Source organism: Prosopis cineraria, unplaced genomic scaffold (genome assembly GCF_029017545.1).
Source record: "Prosopis cineraria cultivar Desert tree isolate PC_DT_omini unplaced genomic scaffold, ASM2901754v1 PC3, whole genome shotgun sequence".
NCBI lineage: Eukaryota > Viridiplantae > Streptophyta > Magnoliopsida > Fabales > Fabaceae > Prosopis > Prosopis cineraria.
In genome coordinates, this window is record NW_026555334.1 from 37,110,892 (window position 1) to 37,135,816 (window position 24,925).

Here is a 24,925-nt window from a genome sequence, read left to right on the forward strand (position 1 = left end):
TGGATACAAATATATTAAGTATATAAGCATAGGTATATAAATTTTCTCCATATACATATATCAATAAAAACAAACAAATAATACTTAAATAATTTAAACTTGCCTATCGTTTGCTCGCTGATGATCTTGGTTAAAAGTTGATATATGGGAGAATGGTGTTGAAGTTCCACACAAGATAATTAATTACTGTATTATTAATATAGTTTAGTTCAGTTGTCAATGGACCTTACAGTAACTAATTCCTTATGTGAGACGTATTTGTAATTCTCCCTTGATATATTCTTTTTTTTTGGCTTGAAAAAGTTGATATATTCGATGTCACTGTATTTGACTATATACATATCTAGCTTGTATGTATATATACCTGCAAAAATTTTGGATTCGATCAAGCCACGTCTATGCAGTATATTGGAGTATCTACTGAATAATGGAACTCCTTTTGACTCAGAATAATGAAAAAATTGGATCCTCCCAATTATTGTAAATATCCAAATAAAATAATATTCTGACACTTTATGAGGCTTGCATTTCATTTTCATCCTCTTTTTTTAAAAAAAATACTTTACATATTTATTTTTGTAAACATGGAAAATAGAATATGGATGAAAATAAGGTTCAATGCGACGTAAATTAAAGGGCATTTATGTAATTAAGGTGTTCGACATTGTCCCCAAGGTAAAGCTAGCTGGTTACTGTATTCAATGCACAGTACATATTTTATTACACACACATCGTGCCAAGGTTCAGCCGAGGATCACATTGAACCTGAGTCGTTAACAATTAGTTCGTTTTCTACATTTAATAATTCAAATTTTGGTATAAAATTCATTTAGTTTGAGGTGACATGAAGATTATCGTGCAAATTTGGATGTCTACAGCATACTTTGAAAAAAAAAAAAAAGACTAGGCATATTATCTCCTTTCTCTTTTTAATTTCCCATATCCAGTGCATATACACATTAATAATCTACAACAAGTTATGAATGCATGATCCATTCTTCAAACCTTTCACAGTCACATATCCCATCATCTAGTCTGTGTATATATAGCTGCAAACGTTTCAAATTTTAGTATACATCCCATGTGTCTATGTGTATACCGAAGTATTTGTCGAATTACAATATAAGAAATATAAGAAAGGAAAACATATTTATTAGTTTCTATAATTTTATCAAAATTTGCTTTTAGTTCCCACAATTTTTTAGTATTTTCAATTTTTATAAGACTAAAAACACTAAAATTATGGGGGCCTGAATAACAAATGTCACTCAATTATATTAAAATAATAGGAACCAGAAACACTAAAAAAAATCTACAAAGATTAAAAGCAAAAATTAATAAAACTATAATGACCGACTATTATATGTTCTCTGCAAGAAAATTGGATTCTTTATTCCTGATGAAGTAGAGGTCCAAAAAGAATGTTCTAACACTTTCTAAGGCTCACATTTGATTTTCATACTTTATTTTTTAGGAGAATGACAATAAAATTTTAAAAGAATGAATTAATGACAGTTAGATCTTTGATAAAATTTTCTGTAAAATAACTTTTAAATTAATATTTATAACTAATTTTTCAAAAAAGAAAAACTTAGCTATCATTAATTTTTTCTTTTGGGACTAAACTATCATTCTCCCTTATTTCTTTTTACCTTCCAATTAAAACTGAAAAATATGTAAAAAAATTTAAAAGAAAAAAGGTAAAAAAAATATTTTTCTCTCCCTATATAAAGTCTTTTAGTTTTTAAATTATTTGTCGATAATTCAAGATAAGCCTAAATAAATTCAAAAAACTTATGGCTGAGCTTTAAAAAAATATTTTTTATGTTATTGTCAAATACACCTCAAAAAATTCTTGCCCGAACTCAAATAGCAACTCAAGTTTTTAAATATATGTGTGTGTATAATATTTAAAATTAAATAATGCTTTTAATTTTTGTTCAGTTATGCTAAGACGTCATATATATTTGAACACATTATTATAGAAATTTTCTTAAAAAGATAAAAAATATTAATAGTATGATATTTTATTCCTTTTAATCTATAAAATGTTTTAAAATAATATTTAAAATGTATTTTAATCTTAATTTTTAAACTTTAACACCCACAACTTTTTTTAAAAAAATTCATTCTCATAATTTTTTTAAGTATTTCAAAAAGTGTATTGTATTTTTTTAATGATGATAAAAATATTAATTGCAAATTAAAAATTAAATTTTTAAAAATGAAAGAAATTAACAACTCAAATATTAGGGTCAGCCTAAATAAAGTTGAAATCCAAGAGTATTGAGGTTAGATTTGGCTATATAAACATTTTTTTATAAGTTTAGACTTATATTTATTCCGGCCCGAAACACGTTATTATAGAAATTTTCTTAAAAAGATTAAAAAATATTAATGTTATGATATTTTATTCCTTTTAATCTATAAAATATTTTAAAATAATATTTAAAATGTATTTTAATCTAAATTTTTAAAGTTTAACACCCACAACTTTTTTTTAAAAAAATCATTCTCATAAATTTTTTAAGTATTTCAAAAAGTGTATTTTATATTTTTAATGATGATAAAAATATTAATTTTAAATTAAAAATTAAATTTTGAAAAATAAAAAAAATTAACAACTCAAATATTTAGGTCAGCCTAAATAAAGTTGAAATTCAAGAATATTGATATTAGGCTTGACTATATAATTTTTTTTATAAGTTTAGACTTATATTTATTCCGATCCAAATAAGTCAACCCTACTCAAATGACTGATTTTACTTTTTATAGGAAAGGTAGGGAAAAAAATAAAGATAAAAAGTGTTTTTTTACTCTATTTTTTCTCCTAATTTTCTATCTCCCTATTTTCTTCTTATTCTAAACAAAACTCAAAGGTACTTTACACATTCATTTTTGTAAATATAGAAAATATGGGATGTAGATGGAATTAAAAAAAAAAAAGGCTCAAAAGCAAGGGAGAGGCCATGAAGGACATTTATGTAAAATTGCCCGACATTCTCCTCTTGGTAAAGCTAGCCGGTTATTATATTCAGCGTTCACTCAATGGTACATGTTATTATATATATATCGTGCCTAGGTTTCAGCTGAAGAACACATAGAACTTAAGACTTGCACAACATCGGAATGGAGGATCTGGGGCAGGATTATGGTTCCGAGAGAAGCCAGAGAGTGACAGGGAGGTCAAGGTGGACTCCCAAGCCGGAGCAAATCCTAATTCTGGAGTCCATCTTCAACAGTGGGACCGTCAATCCCTCCAAGGACGACACTGTCAGAATCAGAAAGCTTCTCGAGAAATTCGGCACCGTCGCCGACGCCAACATCTTCTACTGGTTCCAGAACCGCCGCTCCAGATCGCGCCGCCGCCAGCGCCAGCTGCAGCAGCTAGCCGCCGAAGCCCTCCACCAAGATAATGATCACCAGCTTCAGCCTCATCAGGTTGGCGGTGCAGGTGCAGGTGCAAGTGCAAGTGCAAGCCCAAGTCCGTCACCATCCTATCATCATCACCAGAGCAACCCTGCATCTGATCCTGCAGTTTTGGCGGCTTATAATGGCGGCTGCTCCTCGTCTTATCTCGCTTCCCAAGAACCAATGGATCATGCTCTTTTTTTCCCTGCTGATCACATGGGTTTCCCCGAAATTGATCACAATTCTGATCTGAATTTCCATTCTGGTAATTAATTTGCATGAGCTTGGTCTGATTTCTTCACTCTTCTTATAGTATTTCCTCGTTGCAATTTACATCGTTAATATTACAGCCCGTAATAGGGCAAAATACTACTGTATGACTATGTCCAAGTGGGTGAGTTGTTTGAACATGGAGAAAATTCTTCTCTTGGAGGGGTGATTGATTAGGTTTAAGGATGCAGGAGAATAAAGCGGAGACTTTTTCATGATTCGACAGTTCCTGCGCTTGAATTGTAATGAAAGCTGTACTTTCCCGGAATAACATGAAGCCACTTTACCATTTCAGTTTCTGCTTCTGCTTCCTTTTAGGGTCTCTTCCGAACTCCTTTTTCATGTACAACACTTGATTTCTGATTTCTCGTCCTTGGTTAGGCCGTCTCCAAAACCCCTTTTTCGGAAAATCGGATGATGCTTCTTCCTACTGCTTCTCTCATAGTCACATATGTGTACAGGTCTTTTTTTGTTCGTGGGGTCAAACATATATAGTCATATATGCAGGTTGGCTAAAGGAATTAAGAAAAGTGTCCCACCTAATTTATTATTACTTGTATATGGAGAGCGAAGCTCAAGCGTTTTAACCGACAGAAGTTGAGCTTTATTTTGTTTAATTTTGATAAGTTTCAGGAAGCATCAATGTGTTTATCAATGGGGTTGCAACAGAGGTGGAGAGGGGACCCATAGACATGAAATCAAAGTTTGGTGAAGATGTGATGTTAGTTCATTCGTCTGGAGTTCCAGTTCCTACCAATGACTTTGGCTTCTTATTGCACGATTTGCAGCCTGGTGAAAGCTACTTTCTGGTTAGCCCCCAGTGTGTATTCTGTTTAATTCAATGTTCTATTCTTAAGTTTTTTCTTTTAATTTTTTATCGGCTTATGATAAAATAATATCTTATTAATCCCCACACAATGTCATCAACATCCTTCAATTGAGATTACGACAGTAAATGGTGCATTTTATAAAAATATTTTTCTTATGAAATATTTTTTTAATTAGACGCATTTTCTTATATATTAAATTCGAGATAAATTATGTTGTTTGTTTATAACTTATGTATATAGTGAAATTTGATCTAAGTTCTATATTTTATATCAGTATTGATTTTAACTATGAAATAAATACCTTAAGTATATATTACAGAAACTATCATAATTTAGAAGTCAGAAAAGGGTTGAGAAATCTGAATTAAATGAGATTTTTTTGGCTAAATTTGATTTCGGAAATAGACTCTAACAACGCAACTAATGATTCGATCCATTTTGATATATGTTGGAAAACTAAAATGTAGAGTTTTAATTCCTTTGTTGGTGCGATTGTAAATTCTAAAGATGGTTGAATTTGGGTTTCAGGTTTTAAAGGCCGCATAAGAAGGAAAATGAACCGAAGCAACTATGACAGTAGAAGGAAGGCTGCCTCGCACTACATATATGCTCCTTTAATGATTTTTCTTTTTATCTCCAATCTCTTTTTGGTTTCTATCTTGTGTGTGACTCAAATAATACAGCCCTCATATAATTATTTATCTATTGTATGCTTCTTAACCAACCTGTTAATGATATGTTTTATCAGTTTTATCTATTCTGCGTTTGTGTTACAAATTCGACGTGCTATGAATGTGTAAGTCATGAATTATTATCGTCTTACTTATAAAGTTGTAGGAAGCATCATTTTTTATAAGTGGTGAACAATGTGGCTCATCTTAAAGTCCATTTAAATGCATAGATAAACTCTAATTTACTCCATTCATTTTTATTTATAAGTCATATTTAATTTTTTAACGTATAACTATTAAGGAAACTAGTGATCTCAAACTAGTTTAAAACTATCCCATCAATCTTATAAAAGCAAAAATATTGTTAATATAATTAAGCATAAAAATCTTCCTCATTATCTCTTTCAATTGTTATCGATCGCTGCCATAATTGGATAATATTGTGTGTGCGTGTGAAGGGTATTATTGAAAAAGAATATTAATTGCTTCATAAATTTATAATATGACTCGTAAAAAAACTGAAGTGGTTTATATAAAAACTGGAGGTAATATTATATATATTACAAAAAGAAGAAGAAGAAGAAGAAGAAGAAGCGAGAGAGGAAGGAGGATTGAAGAAAAAGGCGGTGAGAGTGTTAAAAAAGGAAAAGTGATATATATATATATATATATATATATATTAATATAGAAGAAGGTACGCACACTGGTTGGAGACATATCTAACTCTGGTTGACTCGTGTTGTCTATCTTTTGTGATATAAATTCCTTTTGTGAGAGAGTAAAGTTGGGGAGGCTGACATTTTGTGAACCAGCATACGGCTTCCTGCCTCTTCTTTAGCAAGCCCATGTTCATTGAATCTCCTCCTGTCCCCAAATTTTTATTCCCATGTTACTATTTGGTTTTGATTGCTAACCTTAATCATATCATTAGCTATTAGCTGATTAATTTAGTAATTTACATTAATGCTCTTGTAGAAATGAACATTTTTGGAGTGCTCCTGAGGATTAATTATCTTCAAAAGCCTCAATTGTAAACAATTTCACCCTAGAAACTCTCTGGATATCAAAGATTTATTTAATGAGAAATGTCTACTCTAGACAACTAAAAAAAAAAATTCAACCCCACAGGTGAGGTCTTTTCTTCTTTTCTCTTTGGCGCTGGTTTATCCTTATGTGTAGTTATTACTTATACATATATATATATATATATATATAGAACGTGTATATCACATGGTACTTTATAATAATTTGATATATATCTGTGTGTTATTGTACGTGCCAAGTTGAATTTAAATATAAATTAATGCTAATCAATATCTGGTTAGCAGACTAATCGATTAAGCCCTTTAGACTTTGAAAATTACATTTTGCTTTACATGAATTAACCTTTAAGATTTAGATCTATTTAATACAACAGTTATTTCACAAACATTGATTCTAGAAGCACAGGTTTACTGGTCAACAAGAAGAAGAAGAAGAACAGGTTTTACAATTATTTCGGCACAAAGTATTCGGGGTTAAGCCCATGTGAACGCAAGAAATACACTTAGTGTGTATTTGATTTTTAATTTATCAAAAGTTAGTTTGATAAAAATTTATTTAATAAAAGTCAGTTTGATAAAAGTCAATTGTTGTAATAAAAACTATGTTTAGATATATTTTTTTAAAAATCAGTTTGACAAATTGAAAGTTATTTAGATTAATAAAAATTTATACTTTTGAAATGTGTTTCAAAATATAGAATGACCAAAAAGGACATTGATTTATAATAATGTATAATTTTTATTATATAAATATAATATATTAAAAAATTGAAATAAATTTAAAATAACATAAAATTTAAGATGCTAAATAATAAGAATAAAAAATAAAAAATTTAATATTAAAAAAATATGTAATAATAATACACTCTCCATCATCGCGTCATTCTCGTCAACATTTGGATTGTCTCCGTCTTAATTATGGCTAAACTCTACTTCTAATCCATTGCCAGCACAACAGAGGAAGCTTAAGAGGGGCTAAGATAGCAGCAACAACAAGCATCCCATGTGCAAAGGGGTTCGAATGAGGGCATCGGGCAAGTGGGTGTCAAAAATCCAAGAGCTTAGGAAAAAGAACTGGATTTGGCTTGGCACCTTCGCCACGCCGAATATGGCGACGTGTGCCCACGACGTGGTTGCGCTCGCTATTAAAGGCCATTCTGCCATTAACTTCCCTGAACTCGCAAGTTCCCTGCCCCAACCTGCTTCCAACTCTCCCATAGATGTTCAGGCCACCGCAGCTAAGGTTGCTGCCATGAAGATATTAAGTCCTCCGATGAAGTCGCTCTTATCTTCCTCTTCTTCGTTGTCATTGGCAATGTCATCTTCCTCCTCTGGCGACTCATCCACCCCGAAGGAACTGGGCAAGATGGTGGAGATGCCACCTTTAGGGAGCAGCTTTGAGATGGGTGGAGAGATAGTAACACGAGATGAGAGATGAGAGATGAGAGAGCTCTCGGCCAAAAGAGATGGGAGTGATAGAACAAGAGCTCTCGCGCACAACAAGAATGACAAGGGTATTGTGGTCAAATATAAAATTAAATACTAGTTATTAATGCTTAAATCATCACATTCATGTTTGAAAAGTAACCAAATGGAGAGTTAGAAAATTCACGTTCAGCCATGTTTTACATGTACTTTGGGAAAGAGCTTTTGTTATAAAAAATTTCTCTCAAATAATATTTCACATCCCAAAAGTAAAAATGTACTTTTTGGATATGAGATGTTATTTTTCCAAACAGTGCCTTAGAAAAGCTATCTTCAATATTCAAATTTGATCTAATCAAATAATCACATGTGTAAAAAAATGTGTTCACAATAATTATTTAATACCTAATTGTACTTTGAACATGATTGCCATAAAAAAGAGAACACATCCATGAGTGAGGAAAAAATAAATGATAAAACCAAAGGATATACCTTGTATGGCCAGATATTGCATCACCATATTTACATCTCCTCTTTATATATAGAGTCGATAATTTAAATCAAGCTTAATTGATCAACTCAAAAAATTTAGAGCCAAACCTAAAAAATAATAATTTTTTAATCTTTAGGCCTATTCGGCTAACTCAAATAGGCCCAAGAAAATTTAGGCCAAGCCAGATAGGATTCAAGCTTGGTTTGAATACCGAATAAAAAAATACTTTTTAAAAAATATATAATATATAATAAATATTAATTTATTCTTTAATTTTATGTCATTTTATACTAAAATATCATGTATTTGAATGCATTACTATAGTTTTTTTAAAAAAATTAAAAATATTTACATTTTCATATTTTTATTATTTTTAATTAATAAAATGTCTCAAAATAATACTTCCTTCATTCAAAAATATAAGATATTTTTAACCAAATCTCAAACCTCAATAAAGTAGTAGTTATTTACTTTTAAATTAACCCTATATTTACATATTTACCCATGCTAAACACTCTACAATAAATATAAAATTATTATCAATAGAGGCACTTTTAAAAGAAAAAAAGACAATGATTATATCTCAAAAGATTAAAAATATTTTATATTTTTTAGCATTCAATTCTTTAAAAAATACCTTATATTTTTAAATGAATGTAGTATTTAAAATATATTTTAATATTAATTTTTATATTTTAAGACCCAATTTTTTTAAAAAAAGTTTTGAGTCCTATACATCATTTGCGCATCTAAAAAAATATATTTTATATTTTTATAAAATAAGATAATTAATTTTAAAATAAAAATAAAATTTAGGCATGTATAAATTCCTTACTCTACTATTAGATGAGCATAATAAATAGAATAATATTCTTAGATAATTATTTGGTTATCGTCCACACTAAAATTGGTTAAAAATTAAAAATAAACTAGAGTAAATACCCTTTATATGTAGAGGTTAAACAATATAAAAAGTTAAAAAATAATTAAAAAATAGTATTTTACTCATAATTAAATAATTTTATTTTACAAAATATAATAATGGTTATTTTTCTCATATTCTTAAAATGGAAAAGTATAGTTACCTAAAAATTATTAAAAATTTTAAATTAATCAGGAAAATAATTTTAAATTAGTGATCTAATTGTAATCTAATTGAGATTAACTTGATAATAATTAAAATAATTTAATTTAATTAAAATATATAAAATATTCATATATAATTGTGATAAGAGTAATATTTAAATAACTAAGATATTAATTTATAAGTAAAGAAAACATTCATAAATAAATTACACATAATATAACAAAACAGCAACAAGGCTACTTAAGTATAAAGTTGATAAATTATTATTTTTTATTTTATTCTTGTGAAGTTAAAATAATATTTATGCTTAACAGAATTATTCAAAATTTAGAATTATTCAAAAAATAAAAAAATATTTTTAAAAAGTTTCAAATATTCGAGTCGAGCTTGACTGTATGAGCTTTTTAATAAGGATATGATATTTTTATGTTTGATCTAAATAAATGTGACCTGCCTAAATTATCGGCTCTATGATGCATAATGTCAATGTTATTGGTAAGTGATAACCCACACACACACAGATATGTATGTATGTATGTCGGCAATCTTCTTTTTTTGTATAAATGAAGTGATGTCTATATATATTCCTAGATAAGTGCATTGTAATTGTTAGAATACTCTTTGATGGCTAAAAAAAAATGTCACGATATTATTTGAAACATTAATTGTTGATGATGTTTAATTTGGAGTTGGAAATTAAATTATAAATGGAGTTTGAAAGGTTTCACCCGGGGCCTTCTTAATACATCCAAGATCGCACTTTAAGACCGATTGAAAAGTTGAGATCGCCCTGCATAAAAGAACAGCTCAATGAGTACGGAATAATAGCAACAAAGCCCAAAAAAGAAAACCCTATTTAGTCCAGAAAATACGCACTTGAGGTGCATTGCAAGGCTGGTCCCCGGCACCGACAAGCACAAACAATGTACATGAGACGGATGTCTGTAACGCTCATATATATGTATGCATGTATGTATGGTTAGATTCTTGTTTTTGAGTTCCTAAATAAACAATATAATCTTGTCACAACTTACCATATTGGTAGAAAGAGTATTTAAGAAGGCACGCTTCATTGGAAGGAGCACGTGAGCTGGATTTGCAAATTGAGTTTTATTGGATGGCATCCGAGCAATCTCTATATTCTCGAGTATTCTCGTGCCATGCATGTCCCAAGGATATCCATTCCTCGCCTTCCATTTTTTATTTTATTCCCCCAACAAATATCTCACTCTTGGATTTCCCATGTGCTTCTACAAACTCCTCCTCTTCTTTTTAAACCAACCCTATCATTAATCCCTAACCTCAACATTTTGAATCACACAATTTTCCTGACTTCCACCTCCACTTATCCTTCTTATCTATGCCTCAACTCCGACTCATCCATCCGCATCCCACTCTTTAACTTTTGAGTTTTGATAACACTTTTACCTTTTTCTTGTTGTTTCGTCTCTCCGCCACGTCGGTGCCACCACACGGCCCCTGCCATTTGTATTTGACTTCACCCTCAATTTCACTATTTTTTTTGGCACAACTTACAATGATGACAACTAAATTTATTTAGCAGGTTAATTAATGGGAGGTTTTGACTATGTATATATCAATTGCTTAAGGGAACATACTAAACATGCATGAATATTTGAGAAGAGAGAGACAGCTTAAGGAGCGATGGGTGGGCAAGAAAAGGAAGCCCAAAAGTTTGGTCGGTTGTGTGGACGATGGCCCAAAACACGTGCAAGGAGACACCGTACCTGATTCGGCTCTCCAATTCGGGTCTAGTGGCCTCAACGAACAATGTCGGAATATAATGAACTTGAATTCCCCCACGTTTCACTCTACTTTCTCTTTCACACATTAATAACGTCCCATGATGACTCCCTTTTTTCATCACGTTTACAAAGACAGCCCTCTATATTCATCGTATTAATTCCGTCGCACACATCCTGTTTTTCATCCAAAACTTTGCCACGTCATCTGTGGATAAAATAACACTAACTCAAACTGTACGTCCTAATTTAACCATTTCAATTGCTAAAATTGGAGAATCCATCCATCCATCCATTATTATATTTCTTGAATGAACATCAACTCTGTCTAAATGCCGACACGAACAGAAATGCAACAAGACATGCAATTGCAATTCGTTCAGAATCAATATAATAAGATGTGAGGTGAGGAGCTGAGCGCGCGCGCACACATATATATTATAAACTATTGAGGTGGAGTCATATTTAAATGTCACGGGCAGTACATCTACAGAGCAGGGTCAAACATATCCCACATCAAACGTTTACCCAATTCAAAAAGTGCCAAACCCCACTGACATGTGTTTCCAAGTAAACAACCAATTATACTGAGTCCACCCCTCTCATTCATTCCACGGACCAGTCCAGTCCAGTCCAGTTCAACCCTCCTTGGCTTTACCTCAATTACAAAACGACCAAGTCTACGTCACCCAATAACAAACCCACCATCCTCCCTTCTTCCTCTCGTTTTCCTGCGTCCGTCCAACGCCATGAAATTGGTTCCTATTATAACTATTATTATTATATTTTCAAGCTACCCTCTCGCTTTTCTTTTTTCAAGCTTCCCTCTAATGAGTTCGTTTTTACTTTTATGTGCCCTTTTACCTTTTTGCGAAACTAACTGTACAGAATGGAGTGCGTCTAGGACCTACTTCTGCTGCACCCCTGATTTCTCTGCAACTACTACTGTATTAGCGACCCCCAATGGTGTTGCTCCTGACACACAACACCCACCCACTCTCTCTTCAGGCCATTCCCATCATACAGCTCCTACCCCAAGGAAATCGATGAATGCCATGTTCATGTTATCACCCACGTTCTCGCTTTCCCCAGAAATGGTGGGCACTGACCCAGATGCTGAGATTTCTGAGTTCGACTCTGAATTTGATAGGTCCACCGCTCCCATCAGCTTCTTCCCCATTTGTCCTCCTCCCTCGCTCCATCCCTTCCAACCCGCAAAATACTTGTCGAATTCCACGTCCCCAGTTGTCTTCAACTTCATCTCATGACAAAGGCCTGCAAAAATCCCACGGCTTAAACATAAACGACAGTGAGATACATTACATCGAACGAATTGGATGAAACAAGCTAGCATACCCATTGTTAGCGATCCCTGGCCTTGGGAACTCGGGTTAGGAAAAAATGTAGGACTGAGGGAGAGATCGGTGGAGGATGAGGCGGATTCATCCAAGAGGTTGCCGGAGTTGGTGGATTCGCTCACTGCATTATTTGAGAGAGTCAAATTTAAAGGCTTTGGACGAATGATTTCAGAACAAGATCTCCTCCTCCTGCCACCGCTTGATTGCTCTCTATGCTTCCTGGCCATTATCACGTGCCAGTGGTTCTTCACTGCATTATCTGTCCTCCCCGGAAACAGCTTGGCAATCATGGCCCATTTGTTCCCGTACATTCTATGAGCAGACAACAGTCTCATCTCTTCTTCCTCGGAGAACGGCCTCCTGTTAATTCTAGGATCAAGCTGGTTGAACCACCTCAGTCTGCAACTTTTACCTGCAATTACAACAAGTCAAGAGAAACAAAAATCCAAGGGTTTTAATTCCTTCAGAACGATAACTTACAATTCGAAAATCAGTTGAGTAACTTGATGACTTTCGGAAGCATTGCAACAAGGAGAGGCGGGGGGGGGGGCGCGCAGGGGGAAGAGAGAGGCACTGCCATATCTTAAGAACAGGGTTGCGGATTACCTGATCTTCCTTCGAGATGATCGGCGATCAAGTTCCAGTTTTGAGGACCGTACTGAGCTACGAGATCTTTGAGTCGGGCGTCTTCAGCTGGCCTCCAGTGGCCTCTAGCACAGAGCTTTGCGTGTCCGTTTCTCAACCCAGAAGAGCTCTTGGCTTCTATGTCTTGCTCGCCGAGTTTGAAAGGCAAGCTCACGTTTTGAGCCTCGAGAGGTTCAACAGCTTCACCGCCTCCTCCCATTGTTGCCCTGTTCCCCTGAAGGAGGCTCAGAATCTGAAAACCAATCTCGCCACCAGTCTGACCAAAAGTGGTTGACAGAGAAAGTTGGGGAGTTCGAACTAGAAGAGGGGAAACATGAGAAGGAACCGGAGGTAAGAGATTGACATCCCTACCGAAACCGTCGCCCCCATTGTTGAAGATTCGTGAACTCATGGAGGCAGGGAACCAAGGAAGGCAGAACAAGAGACAAAAGCGTTAGGAAACCGAAAGGACTCAACTTTAAAACCCCAGAGGGGGTTCTTTCTGGTGGGAGAGAAAAAAACAGAAAATGATGTGATCTTGAGTCAGATGAGAGCAGGATACAATAATCAAAAGGGTACCCGATACAATTGCATTGCATATTCCCTCTCTCCTTCATCCATATGCGGTGGTGGATGAGTACTACAGAAGGGAGGGGGGGGGGGAGAGAGAGTAATGGTTTGGCTGTGGGGTTGAGAGAGACTTGTGAGAATGGGAAGGAAGAAGAACGTTTCAAAAATCAAACATGAGGAATGGAATCGAGAGGGGGAAATAAAAACAAAAGGCAGAAGGGGGAGCCCACACACGATTCTGTTCACTCCGGTTTCTTTTTCTCGCTCCGGAAAAGGCAAAATAAAGAGAGGAGAATGGAGGGTCACTTGTCACGGAGATGGATCCTCAATCTCTCGGCGAGAAAATAATAAACAAAGGGATTTGAAGTGGAGCAGAGTCTGTGAGCTACATGCAGATGCAGCTCCAGATCCGCTCGTGTGGGTGTGTTAGACTTGGATGCCAAGCAATTCTTATTTGATTTTTCTTTCTGCGTGCAATTCTGCCCTTCCTGCTACAGCATCGGTGTTGTCTGCCTGTGAACTTTATATATATATATATATATATATATTTATTTATTTATTTATTTAAGAAACGAAAACGAAACGGTAATATAGAACGTCTTGGGTTACCTGCACAAGCATGATGCATCATCCTCCCCAATTGTTGCTCGCTTTTCTGACCCATGACCATTCCCATGGTCCTATTTTGTGTTTAAAATAAAACATCCGTATGGAAAATGCTCCTCCAATTTCTGGTCAATTCATTCAATTTAATTTCCAGCTTGCAATGACGCACTTGTAATAATGGGAAAACACGCATATGAGAGTATCATTTTATTTCCTGCCAAAAAGAGTATTACTCCCCTTGTTTTATTTATAAGGTGGGTGGGAAGATTAATTTTGATTATATTTATATAACACCTCTTCATTTTTTTAAGTACATTTTTACCTTTCTGTCAACATTAAATGTTAAAAAAGGTTATTAAAAGTAATTTTTTCTTTTATTAGAAAATAAAGTAAAAAATTATTAAATTTTAAGATAAAATTAATAAATTTAAAGTTTTTTTGGTAAAACATACTAAAAATAATTTATAAATAAAACCAAAAATATTACCTCCTCCATTCAAAATTTTAAGACATTTAAAGGATTAAATGTTAAAAAATATAAGATATTTTTAATTTTCAAGATGCAATCATTGTTTTTTTTTAAGTTTCTCAATTGAATAAAATCACTCTATATTTATTGTAGGATGAAACACTCTATTAAATAAGAGTAAATATAAAAAAATAAAATTAATACTATTTTACTGAAAGATAAAATTTAACTAAAAATATATTATATTTTTTAATACAGTATATTAAAGTTGAACGTCTTTTTACAAGTGGAAAAACAGAGGAACAGACAATAGGAAGCAGGATTTTGAACCTCGTTTTAAAATCGTTTTTGGAGGGGGGGGGGTTTGGGGGAGAAAAGAAAGGCTTTACTCGCATGTTTGGGATGATAAAAGGGCGGGGGAAAGCAGTGAAAGGAAGTACATTTAATGCAGCGCATCCAATTATGGATTCTCATTTTACGAGATCGGTCAGTGATTCAGTTGCATGCGGACCCATGAATTCCAGCCTCCAGGGTATTCGCCGACATGTATAAACCAGCATAAAATGCACAATTGGTCGATTTCAAAATACATACAATAATGACGGATGCATATTAACAAGAAAGCTATACCATACTCCCTCTGTCTCCAACTTTCTTTTTTAAGTGTATTTTATTTTTAATGTAACATATATAGAGAGTTATTTATTGGTGTAATTTTCAATTTTATGATAATAATAGATATGAGGAGGGGCAAGGGATGAGGGACTCTTCTCCGTGATGAACCGTACAATAGGATATGAACATTATATTTTATTATAATAATAATAATAATTGAATCAGAGAAAATAAATACAAGCTTTGGTGATATATAATTAGAGGAGTTGGTGACGGGGAAGAGAGAAATGAAGCGTGGGGAGGAGACAGGAAAAGAGGTGGGAGGATTGCATAGAGGGGGAGGCACACGCTTTCCCCGTTTCTGGCTTTCCGTTGGGCTGACCCATGTGAGGCCTATCTCTCCTCGTATCCCCTAAACGGCAAATACCTCAACCCTCCACACGTGATCCCTCCCGCTTTCCAACATCCCCACCTCTTTCTCCAGTCTGCGTACGACACCCCTAACGTTATTCACCTCCCTTGTACCTTCTTTTGGTTTTTTCCTTTTAGCCAAGCACCCCCTTTGTACTTGAATCATTGTTTTATTTCATACTATAACATATTATTTTTATTTTTATTTATAAATCATTTTTAATATGTGTTGTCATAATCAAAAAAAATTTTAAATCCTGTTAAATTTATTTTAAAATTTAACAAATTTTTACTTTTACTTTTAATAAATATTTTTAAATCTTATTAATAGTGTGTTCATTCAAAGTATTTAATAAGGATAAAAATGTAAAGAGGAGCATTAAAAATTAACAAGTGCCTTATAAATAGGATCAATTTTTTTCTCTCTCTGTTTTACAAATAGGACTAGAAGAGTATAATCTTGGATAATTTCTATCAAGGATATTCATACAGACTTAATTTCAAGCAGGTTTAAAAAATTTGTACAATTTCAATTCAATTCAAGAGAAAAAAGTTAAAAAATCTTCAATGGTGAAAAGACCAAAACACCTTCACTTGTTATGTATAATTATTAGTTGTTAATTTTCTTACTCTACTTGTTAATTTACGAGTATGAGTTATAAATTACATGAGTTAACGTGTTAATAATTATATAAGATTTGATATCAGTTTTTCAATCATAAGCAGCAAAATCAAATGTCAAAGTGTTAATTTTACTTATTAATTTATTAACGTCAGTTTTAAATTATTGACAGGCCTTATAATTTACTAATGTCAATTGCCAAAACGCTAATTATACATATTTTAACAATATATTTTATCTCACCAATATTTATGAAAAGTAAAAAGTGAAATTTGTGATATTAAAATATTAACAATATGTCCTGTAAAAAGAAACAAAAGAAATCAATTTCTCTCTACTTTATATATAAGGCTATAATAAGTGGTAAGTTTTTTCTAACCAGCTCATCAAAACAAATATGATATCTAACTAGAGAAAAGGAAGGAAGGATGGAAAAGAAAGTTTAACACACTTATTTTGGGTATTCTCAAGCTCCAAAATTGTTTCCAATCCCTCCAAGTATTTAGCCCTAACAGAGCTCTACACGTTTGCTTCGTTCTCCCTTTTTGTTTATTTTTGTTTTTGCACCAAATTTGTGACTTATCCTATTTGATATTTGACCATGCACCACGGCAAATGGCACAAAAAGGTTCTCCTTTACTGATTGCCATTTGTCGCGTCCGAAGACATAGGGGCTCCCTCTTTAACTCTTTTCACATTTTGATACTTGAGTGGCTCGACTCCACTCTAGAGCTATATTTAGGGTTGGAATCATAATCAAATATACTCATTAGACCTCTTTAGCTACACAAATTACATCAACTCACGTAATTAACTTTATTTATTTAGTTAATCAGGGATTGAATTTCTTAGAATGTTATATCCTACTGTTGGGGTGATGAAGATCAATGTTGATAGGGATTTTCATGATGGGTTAAAGAGAGGGGCGAATGTGACTCTAGAGTGTGGAGAGGTTGTCCAATTGGTGCATATGAGCGACAGGCCTTTGAGCACCCAAATTTCACGATCCTTAAGGAGATCTAGTTGTATGCTTCGGCGTGATTGGAGAGTAGAGGCTTGCTTCTGCGGCGATGAGCGGAATAGAGTAGTTGATTTACTTGCTAAGGAAGCTACGAGCGTGCCCGTTGACTTGCTTTTTTTTTTTTATGCACTTTCTAGATGGTATATTGGAGGAGATTTGTTATGACATGTTGTCCTTGGGCATGTTCTGTTCTTAATTATTCATTTCATCTCTAAATATAAAAAATATTTTAAAAATTTTTTTATCTCTAAATATAAAAAATTGTTAGCATAATTTTTAATAAATAGATTATTATATCCTTATTAAATTAAAAAAATAAATACTCTCATTAATTTACTTTGAAAAAAGAAATTCATTTTTTATTTACAACAATTAAGGACAAAATTAAAATATTCTATGCTTTTAATTAGATAATTATTTTTTATTAATTTACGTGATTTGATTAAAAATATTTTATATATGGGGACGAGAGGAGTAGTTGTTTTGTATTTTTCTCTGTAAATAACACATGCACTGTCATAAATAAAGTATTAAATAAAAGATATTTTTAAAATTTTATATTTTTATTCAAAAATATTATTGTAAAGTGTATTTAATAAATTTTATTAAAATATATAATTTTATCTAAAAATATTTTATAAATTTGTTATATATTTCACTTTGTTTTTCTATTCTGCATTGGGTCTTCATCGTGCTGTTTCGCCATTAGTTTTAACAACAAAACTAATGCTCTTTTACTTATAATCATTTAACTTTTTAATTTGAAGTTTGTCTTCTTCTTCCAAAAAAAAAAAATGCGAACCAAGACAAGTAATATATTAGAATACAGCCAGTAATTCAACTGGGATAAGCTTATGAATCGGCCTCAATTTTGATTACATTTAAAGTATCCTATCCTTTTTTAAAAATCATATAGCCAAGTCTAAGTGTCCAACCTTAATATCTTTGAGCTTCGAGCTTATTTAGGTCAGCTTGAATGCCTAAAACTTTTTAAAAATATTTTTTTATTTATTGATCTAATTTTAATTTTTAAATAATTCTATTAAGCATATAAACTGTTTTAACTTTAAAAGAATAAAATAAAAAATAATAACTTATCAAATTTGTACTTAAGTAGCTCTATTACTATTTTGCTATATTATGTGTAATTTATTCATGAATGTTTCCTTTACTTATACACTAATGTCTTAGTTGTTTAAATATTACTCTTATCATAGTCATATATAAATAGTTTATATATTTTAATTAAATTAAATTATTTTAATTATAATTAAATTAATCTCAATTCAATCACTATTACACCATCAATTTAAAATTATTGTTTGTATTTGTTCAAAAATTTTAATAACTTTTAGGAAAATTATAATTTTTATTTTTTAAAATACGAGAAAAATAGTCATCATTATATTATAAAAAAATTATTTAATTATAAGTAAAATACTATTTTTAAAAATTATTTTTTATTTAAATTTTTATATTATTTAACTCTTTCATACAAAGGGTATTTACACTATTTTGTTCTTAATTTTTAATTAAGTTTGGTGTGGATAATAACTAAATAATTATTCAAAAATATTGTTCTATTTATTATGTTTATGTAATAGTAGAACCGGAAATTCCTATATGTCCAAATTTTATTTTTAAAATTATTTTTACTTTAAAATTAATTATCTTATTTTATAAAAATATAAAATATATTTTGTAAATATGCAAATGATATATAGGATTCAATCTTTTTTTAAAAAATTAAGTCTTAAAATATAAAAATTAATATTAAAATATATTTTAAATATTATTTTGACATATCTTATTGATTAAACTAATAAAAATATGATTATTTTTAATGTTTTTTAAAAATAACTATAATAATGCACTCATATATATAGTATTTTAGTATACAATGATATAAAATTTAAAAAATTAATTAATATTTATTTTATTTATATATATATATATATATTAAAAATTTTATATTTTTACTTTGATATTTGTTAGATCTAAACATTATTTTTTTTTTTTTGAGTGAATTCAAACTGACTCGTTAGAGTTAGCTTAAATTATCGGTTTTTGATTAGAATGAGGAGAGTAGGGTAGAGTATTGAGTTGAGTTGTTGAGTTTGTCTTTGTCGTTTGTTGGGCGCTGCTGTTCAAGGTCAAGGAGCACGTGAAGCAGGCAGCCAGGCGGGGGGCTTCAAAACCGGAATAACTATGATACAACTATGCAAGGACAGTGTTAGTTTGTGAGGAGGTTATTCATTGCTGGTGCGGTTAATGATGTGTAATTATGGTAATTAATAAAGACCAGAGACCAGAGTGGAAACGAGAATCGAGTGAATCTCCAAAACAGAGATTGGAGATTGCTTGGGAGAGAAGCAATGATCCAAAGAGGGAAACAGGGCGGGTGCACACGCGTGAGCCTCAGTGCTCATCATGCCCTCCAGCTTTTTCTCCTCCTCCCCCCACGGGATTCACTCCTAATTTCATCCTCCCCGCCATCATTCCCTCCCTCGTTTTTTTTTTGGGAAAGAAATTCTTTTCAATTTAAAATAAGCTCTTTTTATATTGGGATAATGATAAACAAGAACTCTTGAAAAAAATATTAACAACCTTTTATCGTCGAAATTTTAAATATTTAAAACTGAAACTTCAATAATTTCTAACTCAAAATTTTTTTGTTTTACATTAATTTTTAATTTCAATTATCATTCTCACTTTTATAACGAGGGAGGTGTGATTCTCACTTTTAAAAAGCCTAAAAAGGTGGTGTTTTGGGTGCAGGGGCGTGCGTTTTGATGGCAAAGAGTAGTTTGGTTTGGCCTGGTCTGGGAAGAAATGAGGGAGGGACTGAGGGAGCATTGCGGCCATGACGTGAGCATCGGTTACACGTGCGGTTGCATCAGATCCCTACACGTGTACGGATCTGGGCCTTTCTTCCCCTACCCTTTTGAGCTGTTTTCCCTATAAAAATTAAAATATACTCCTGCGAACCCCCCCAAGACCCATCACTTCTATTACTACTCCCGCTCTATTTTCCTGACCCCCTCCCATTGTCTCGATCACCATCAAAATACCCAAATGCCCTTGGATCCGGCTTCTCTCCAGTCTCCACTGACGTGAGGAGGCCTTCGCTGAGAGGGCTGGAAAGATTTGGACCGTTAATTAATTTGGATTGTTGAAATTTAAAGATTTTATTTTATATCTATTAAAATGAAATTTTCAAAAAATTATAAAAGAATTTAATAAATCTCTTCATAATCAACCTAGTACTAATTTAATGTGGGAATTCAATTTAATACTAATTTTTTTAAAAAAATTTTAAATGAACTATCTAAATACATTTTGGATAGCAGATTTAATATTAAAATGTTTCATAATTTTTGTAGACTTTTATTTTTATTTTTGATTAGATTAAATGTTGAAAAATATAAGATATTTTTAATATTTTAATGTGTAATCAGTATATTTATTTTTAAAGTGTTCATAATAAATAAATTATTTTATATTTACTTTACAGTGAATCATCCTATCAGATAGGGGTATATATAAAAATGTGATGTTAGTTTGAAGATAATTAACTATTTTATTAAGAAATAAAGTTTGATTAAAAACGTTTTATATTTTTTAAATGAGGGAGTGAGATATTAAAAAAAATAATCTTTTAATATGCACTTTCCAAAAATATTTTTTTTAAAAAAATACAAGTTAAAAATTTGAAATCTACATTAGGGCATGTCTGAATATCCAATTTATAAAAATTATAAACAAATTTAGCATTAAATTAAACCTTCTCAACTAAATATGTATTGTCTATATGTGTGATCAATATATTTACTATAATTATTTTAATGAATATTATTTACATTTGGATTATCCAAATTAATTTGGCTAGCCTAGATCTTCCCAGCTCTTTCAACAAAGGGGGTGGCATAGAGCCGAATAGAGGCAAGAGTCCAGTGCCTTTCATGCCTTCAGTTCTTCAAGGTCTCGTTTGGTAAGGTGAAAAACTTTTTTTTTTTTATAGAACATGGATCAAAGCATCAAAAAATACAAACAACTTAGTCTAAAGCTAGAGATCAAAATCTATCATCATCCATCAACTTAAGACAACAAGGTGGGAGATGATCAAAGAAACTCTACCTTAGATTAGAAGTAGCATTAGTCGCTAAAAAAATGTGCACAAAAAATTATCTCTTTATACATAAGATTAATTGTAACATCTCAACTCCAAAACAGCATCAATCAAGTTTGATCAATAATATCTTTGTACAGGTGTGACTCATAGTCAGTACAGTGTACTAGATTTAGAGTTTCTACGCAATTAATAAAAACTCAAACCTTTGGTCCAGCATGGTTATAAACCATACATGATTCCTAAAAGTTTAGTAATGGGAACAGAAAAGGAGCCAATACAAGCATTAAAACTTATAACCCAATTAGCATAATTATCTTGTATTACCTCTAAGATGAAAGACTTTTTGAAGAAATTAGAATTGAACTCATAATTAGAAATAAAAACTGAATATAATTGGACTATAAAAATATATTTAGTATGAAAATAAAATTTAAATGTATTTTTATTTGATAAGCATAGTTATGATTATTACTAAATTATCCTTGTCGAATAAAAATTAAAAAAGTTATTGGAAATCAAAACCGTCAACCACTACCATTGGGTTTCTCCTCTCTCCATGGCAACCATATCACCGTGATTGTCTAGAAACCTCAACTAAACTTAAATCAAAACCCAAAAAAATTAAAAGAAATTCCAAGATCCTAGTATTTAATTTCAAAGGACCCAGCCAATAATTAGATCAATCCTTTCGTATGGTGCATCGACAAAGTCAGCTGTCTCAAGAAGCACTAGCTTAATCTTCCTAGCCGAACATGCTTTCTTCCAAGTTTTAGCGGTGTTCCCGATGACAGGTGAGGCTTCCGATGGTAGTGATGGAGCCAAAGTTCAGCTTCAAGCTGGAGAGAAGGTTAGTGTTGCCATTGCATTGGAGAGTGGAGCGCCATAGCCAAGGTGATGGAGGTGTGGTGGCAAGGCGGAGTTACATGATTTTAGAAGATACAATTCTTCAATTATGTGGCAAAATTTTATTATTTTATTAGTATTTTTATTTAAGCTATAATTTCTAAATTAAAGTTTTTAAGTCTTGAGAGAGCCTATGTCTAAGCACGCACTTCTTCATCATATAATAAGTTGAATTATATTCTTATTTTTTTAGAGTTTATAACTTTTATAAGCCGTAGTGCTTATGGTGGCATCTCGTGGTGAATATAAACGTGATCAAGAGCTCGATCAACTCTTATAACATCTTTAAAGGTTAAGATTGTTGAAGGTAAGTGTTTTAGAAAATCTTCTGTTTGATCTCTATCTTTCCTTTGCTACTTTGTTTCCTTCATTTATTCCTCTTCCTCTATACTTGTGTTCCTTTCCTCTGTGTTTGTATTTGCTTTTTGTTTCAAAATTTGATTTCTAACTAGAACAATTTTGCTTTCACATTCTCTATCAATTAATCATTATAGTTTTATTAGATTGTGTTTTTAATTCATTTAGTTTTAGTAAGATTAGATGATACGTGTTATTTAAGTTCCTATAATTTTAATTTTTTTTTATTTTTTATAAAAATTAAGAATATTTTAAAAAAATTATAAAAATTAAAAGTGAAATTAAATAAAATTATATGAATCAATGATTATGTTTATATTAATAATAAAAATATTATTTTCATATATAACCTTCCCGGCCCCTGACCCACGTCTGACTTTTCATGCAGTACATAATTATTAGCCACTCCGTAATAAAGAATAGTTTCGCCAAATGAACAATAAAAATTTCAGTTCTCAAGAAAGAAATAAACCCCTTCACATTTTCTGCATCCAAAGACCTCGGGAAAAAATGGCACAGTTTACTAACTAGTATTCTGTTTCAGAAAAAATACGTATACTTGTATTAACTCCCTATCATTATATAGCGTTTGAAGATCAAGCCATATTATTTATAATTTTTAAACTATGACATACTTTCATATTTACGTTAAATTTTAAGTTTTTTTAAATCAAATTTAACGCAAATTATAAAACAAGAACGGGCAATCAATCCAATGATTAAACTAGAAAGATTGTTCAAATTCAAACTTGAGGACATACAAAATATTTCTGGGCGCCGAAAACAATGAGAAAGACAAATAAAATAGCTGTGGGGATTTATTATAAAGCATATTAAACAAAAAGATGTTGACATATCAGAACCAATCCTAGTCTTCACGTGATAGATCATAACCACACTGCACGTTGCAAATAGCCCATTTGGTTCATTGAATCATGTAAGAAATGAAATGTTTTGTAACGATAGAGGATAGTGATACAATATAATGGAGATCACAATGAATTTGTTTGGTACAATGTTAAGAAAAATAAGATTTTTTTCTATTTATTTTAACAACTGTAAAAATGAAAATATTGAATTTCCCTTATCATCACAATTTTTTCCCCACTCGTTCCCTTTGATGACCTTTTTCCTTGGCAGAAACGATGTCCAGAATCACATACTCTGAACGATAGGGACAGAGGATTGCGACATCTGAACCAAAACGGAGATTGCAGCGGTGAGATTTGCGACAAATGGGTCACTGTGGCTGCGAACCTTGTGCGTTTGATGAAGATGGAAGAGAAATAATATATTATACTTTTAAATATTAATAATTAATAAAATGTTTTTAAATCTTAGTTTATTTAGTTTAATTTTTTAAAATAATAATAATTAGCATAAAATTAATTATTTAAAATTAACGGTGTTAGCATTAAATAATTTATAAATATACTTTATAAAATTAGAAAATAAAAATTTATTAGTATCCCGTTACATGTAATCCAATCAAACATGTCAAAGAGTCCAAATTTCGGTCGGTGACCTGTTCCATTCTAAGCACAATACAACCTGGGATATTTTTATTATAATTTCATCAATGTCGTTTAATTTGCAAGATAGTGAATTCTAGCTTCAATAATCACTCAAGAGTCAGACGTTAAATACTCACATATTATCCTGGCATTGGGTACCGTCTTGGCAATATTTTTTGTATTTTTGCTTTTGCACATGATATTCTAAAACGTTTGGATATATTGAGTTTATTCTCCACCTAATCTACTTCAGACTAATCTAAATCCCAGTTTAGGTGGGACCTTCTCTGAGGAGTTTTGTGAGCATCACTGACAAGACTTACTTTGGGTTGAGTTTATTCTCCACTTAATCTACTTCATACTAATCTGAATCCCAGCTTAGATGGAACTTTCTCTGAGGAGGTTTTGCGAGTACTACTGACAAGATTTATTTTGTTGAGTTTTTTTTCCACCTAATTTACTCCAAACTAATCTGAATCCCAGCTTAGGTGGGACATTTTCTGAGGAGGTTTTGCGGGTACCACTAACAAAACCTACTTTATATATTTAGCTACGTTACTGTATGTATTGAGACTCGAATTTGAGATCTTAGGTTAAACTGTCCAAATTCCTAACCACTAGTACAAGCATCTTGGCAAATTAACTGACCCAATAACTATGCTGATCAATGAAAATAAACGAATATCCATAAATTTGTTTCAATGAATGCAACAAATCATATGGTTAAATT

The 24,925-nt window shown here is 31.7% G+C and overlaps 2 protein-coding genes and 1 pseudogene across 4 annotated transcripts; 2 read left to right on the top strand and 1 right to left on the bottom strand.

Annotated features, from left to right (window-relative positions):
* Positions 1-3,107: 3,107 nt before the first annotated feature.
* On the top strand, positions 3,108-5,226 carry LOC129304612 (WUSCHEL-related homeobox 11-like). Of its 3 annotated transcripts, none has more exons than XM_054944331.1 (3): positions 3,108-3,676; positions 4,309-4,501; positions 5,040-5,226. In XM_054944331.1, the coding sequence occupies exons 1-3, from the start codon at positions 3,130-3,132 to the stop codon at positions 5,044-5,046; spliced, it is 747 nt and encodes a 248-aa protein (XP_054800306.1). In that variant the 5' UTR covers positions 3,108-3,129; the 3' UTR covers positions 5,047-5,226. The 3 variants fall into 3 exon arrangements, with proteins under 3 accessions (XP_054800306.1, XP_054800305.1, XP_054800307.1); XM_054944330.1 differs by having other exon boundaries at positions 4,309-4,490; XM_054944332.1 differs by having other exon boundaries at positions 4,315-4,490.
* A 458-nt stretch (positions 5,227-5,684) lies between these two features.
* Positions 5,685-7,663, top strand: LOC129305580 (dehydration-responsive element-binding protein 3-like; annotated as a pseudogene).
* A 3,764-nt stretch (positions 7,664-11,427) lies between these two features.
* LOC129306895 (transcription factor MYB54-like) lies at positions 11,428-13,925 on the bottom strand. Its single transcript, XM_054947687.1, has 3 exons — positions 12,958-13,925; positions 12,350-12,763; positions 11,428-12,268 (listed from the first exon to the last, which is right to left on the bottom strand). The coding sequence occupies exons 1-3, from the start codon at positions 13,385-13,387 to the stop codon at positions 12,012-12,014; spliced, it is 1,101 nt and encodes a 366-aa protein (XP_054803662.1). The 5' UTR covers positions 13,388-13,925; the 3' UTR covers positions 11,428-12,011.
* Positions 13,926-24,925: the final 11,000 nt, after the last annotated feature.

Bases quoted from the DNA above. Each gene is read 5' to 3' on its own strand.
- LOC129304612 (XM_054944331.1), top strand. From the start codon at position 3,130: ATGGAGGATCTGGGGCAGGATTATGGTTCCGAGAGAAGCCAGAGAGTG. The intron at 3,677-4,308 runs GTAATTAATTTG...AATTTTGATAAG, and splicing joins TGATCTGAATTTCCATTCTG to TTTCAGGAAGCATCAATGTG.
- LOC129306895 (XM_054947687.1), bottom strand. From the start codon at position 13,387: ATGAGTTCACGAATCTTCAACAATGGGGGCGACGGTTTCGGTAGGGAT. The intron at 12,764-12,957 runs GTAATCCGCAAC...TTGTAATTGCAG, and splicing joins TCATCTCGAAGGAAGATCAG to GTAAAAGTTGCAGACTGAGG. The intron at 12,269-12,349 runs GTATGCTAGCTT...GGATTTTTGCAG, and splicing joins CCAGGGATCGCTAACAATGG to GCCTTTGTCATGAGATGAAG.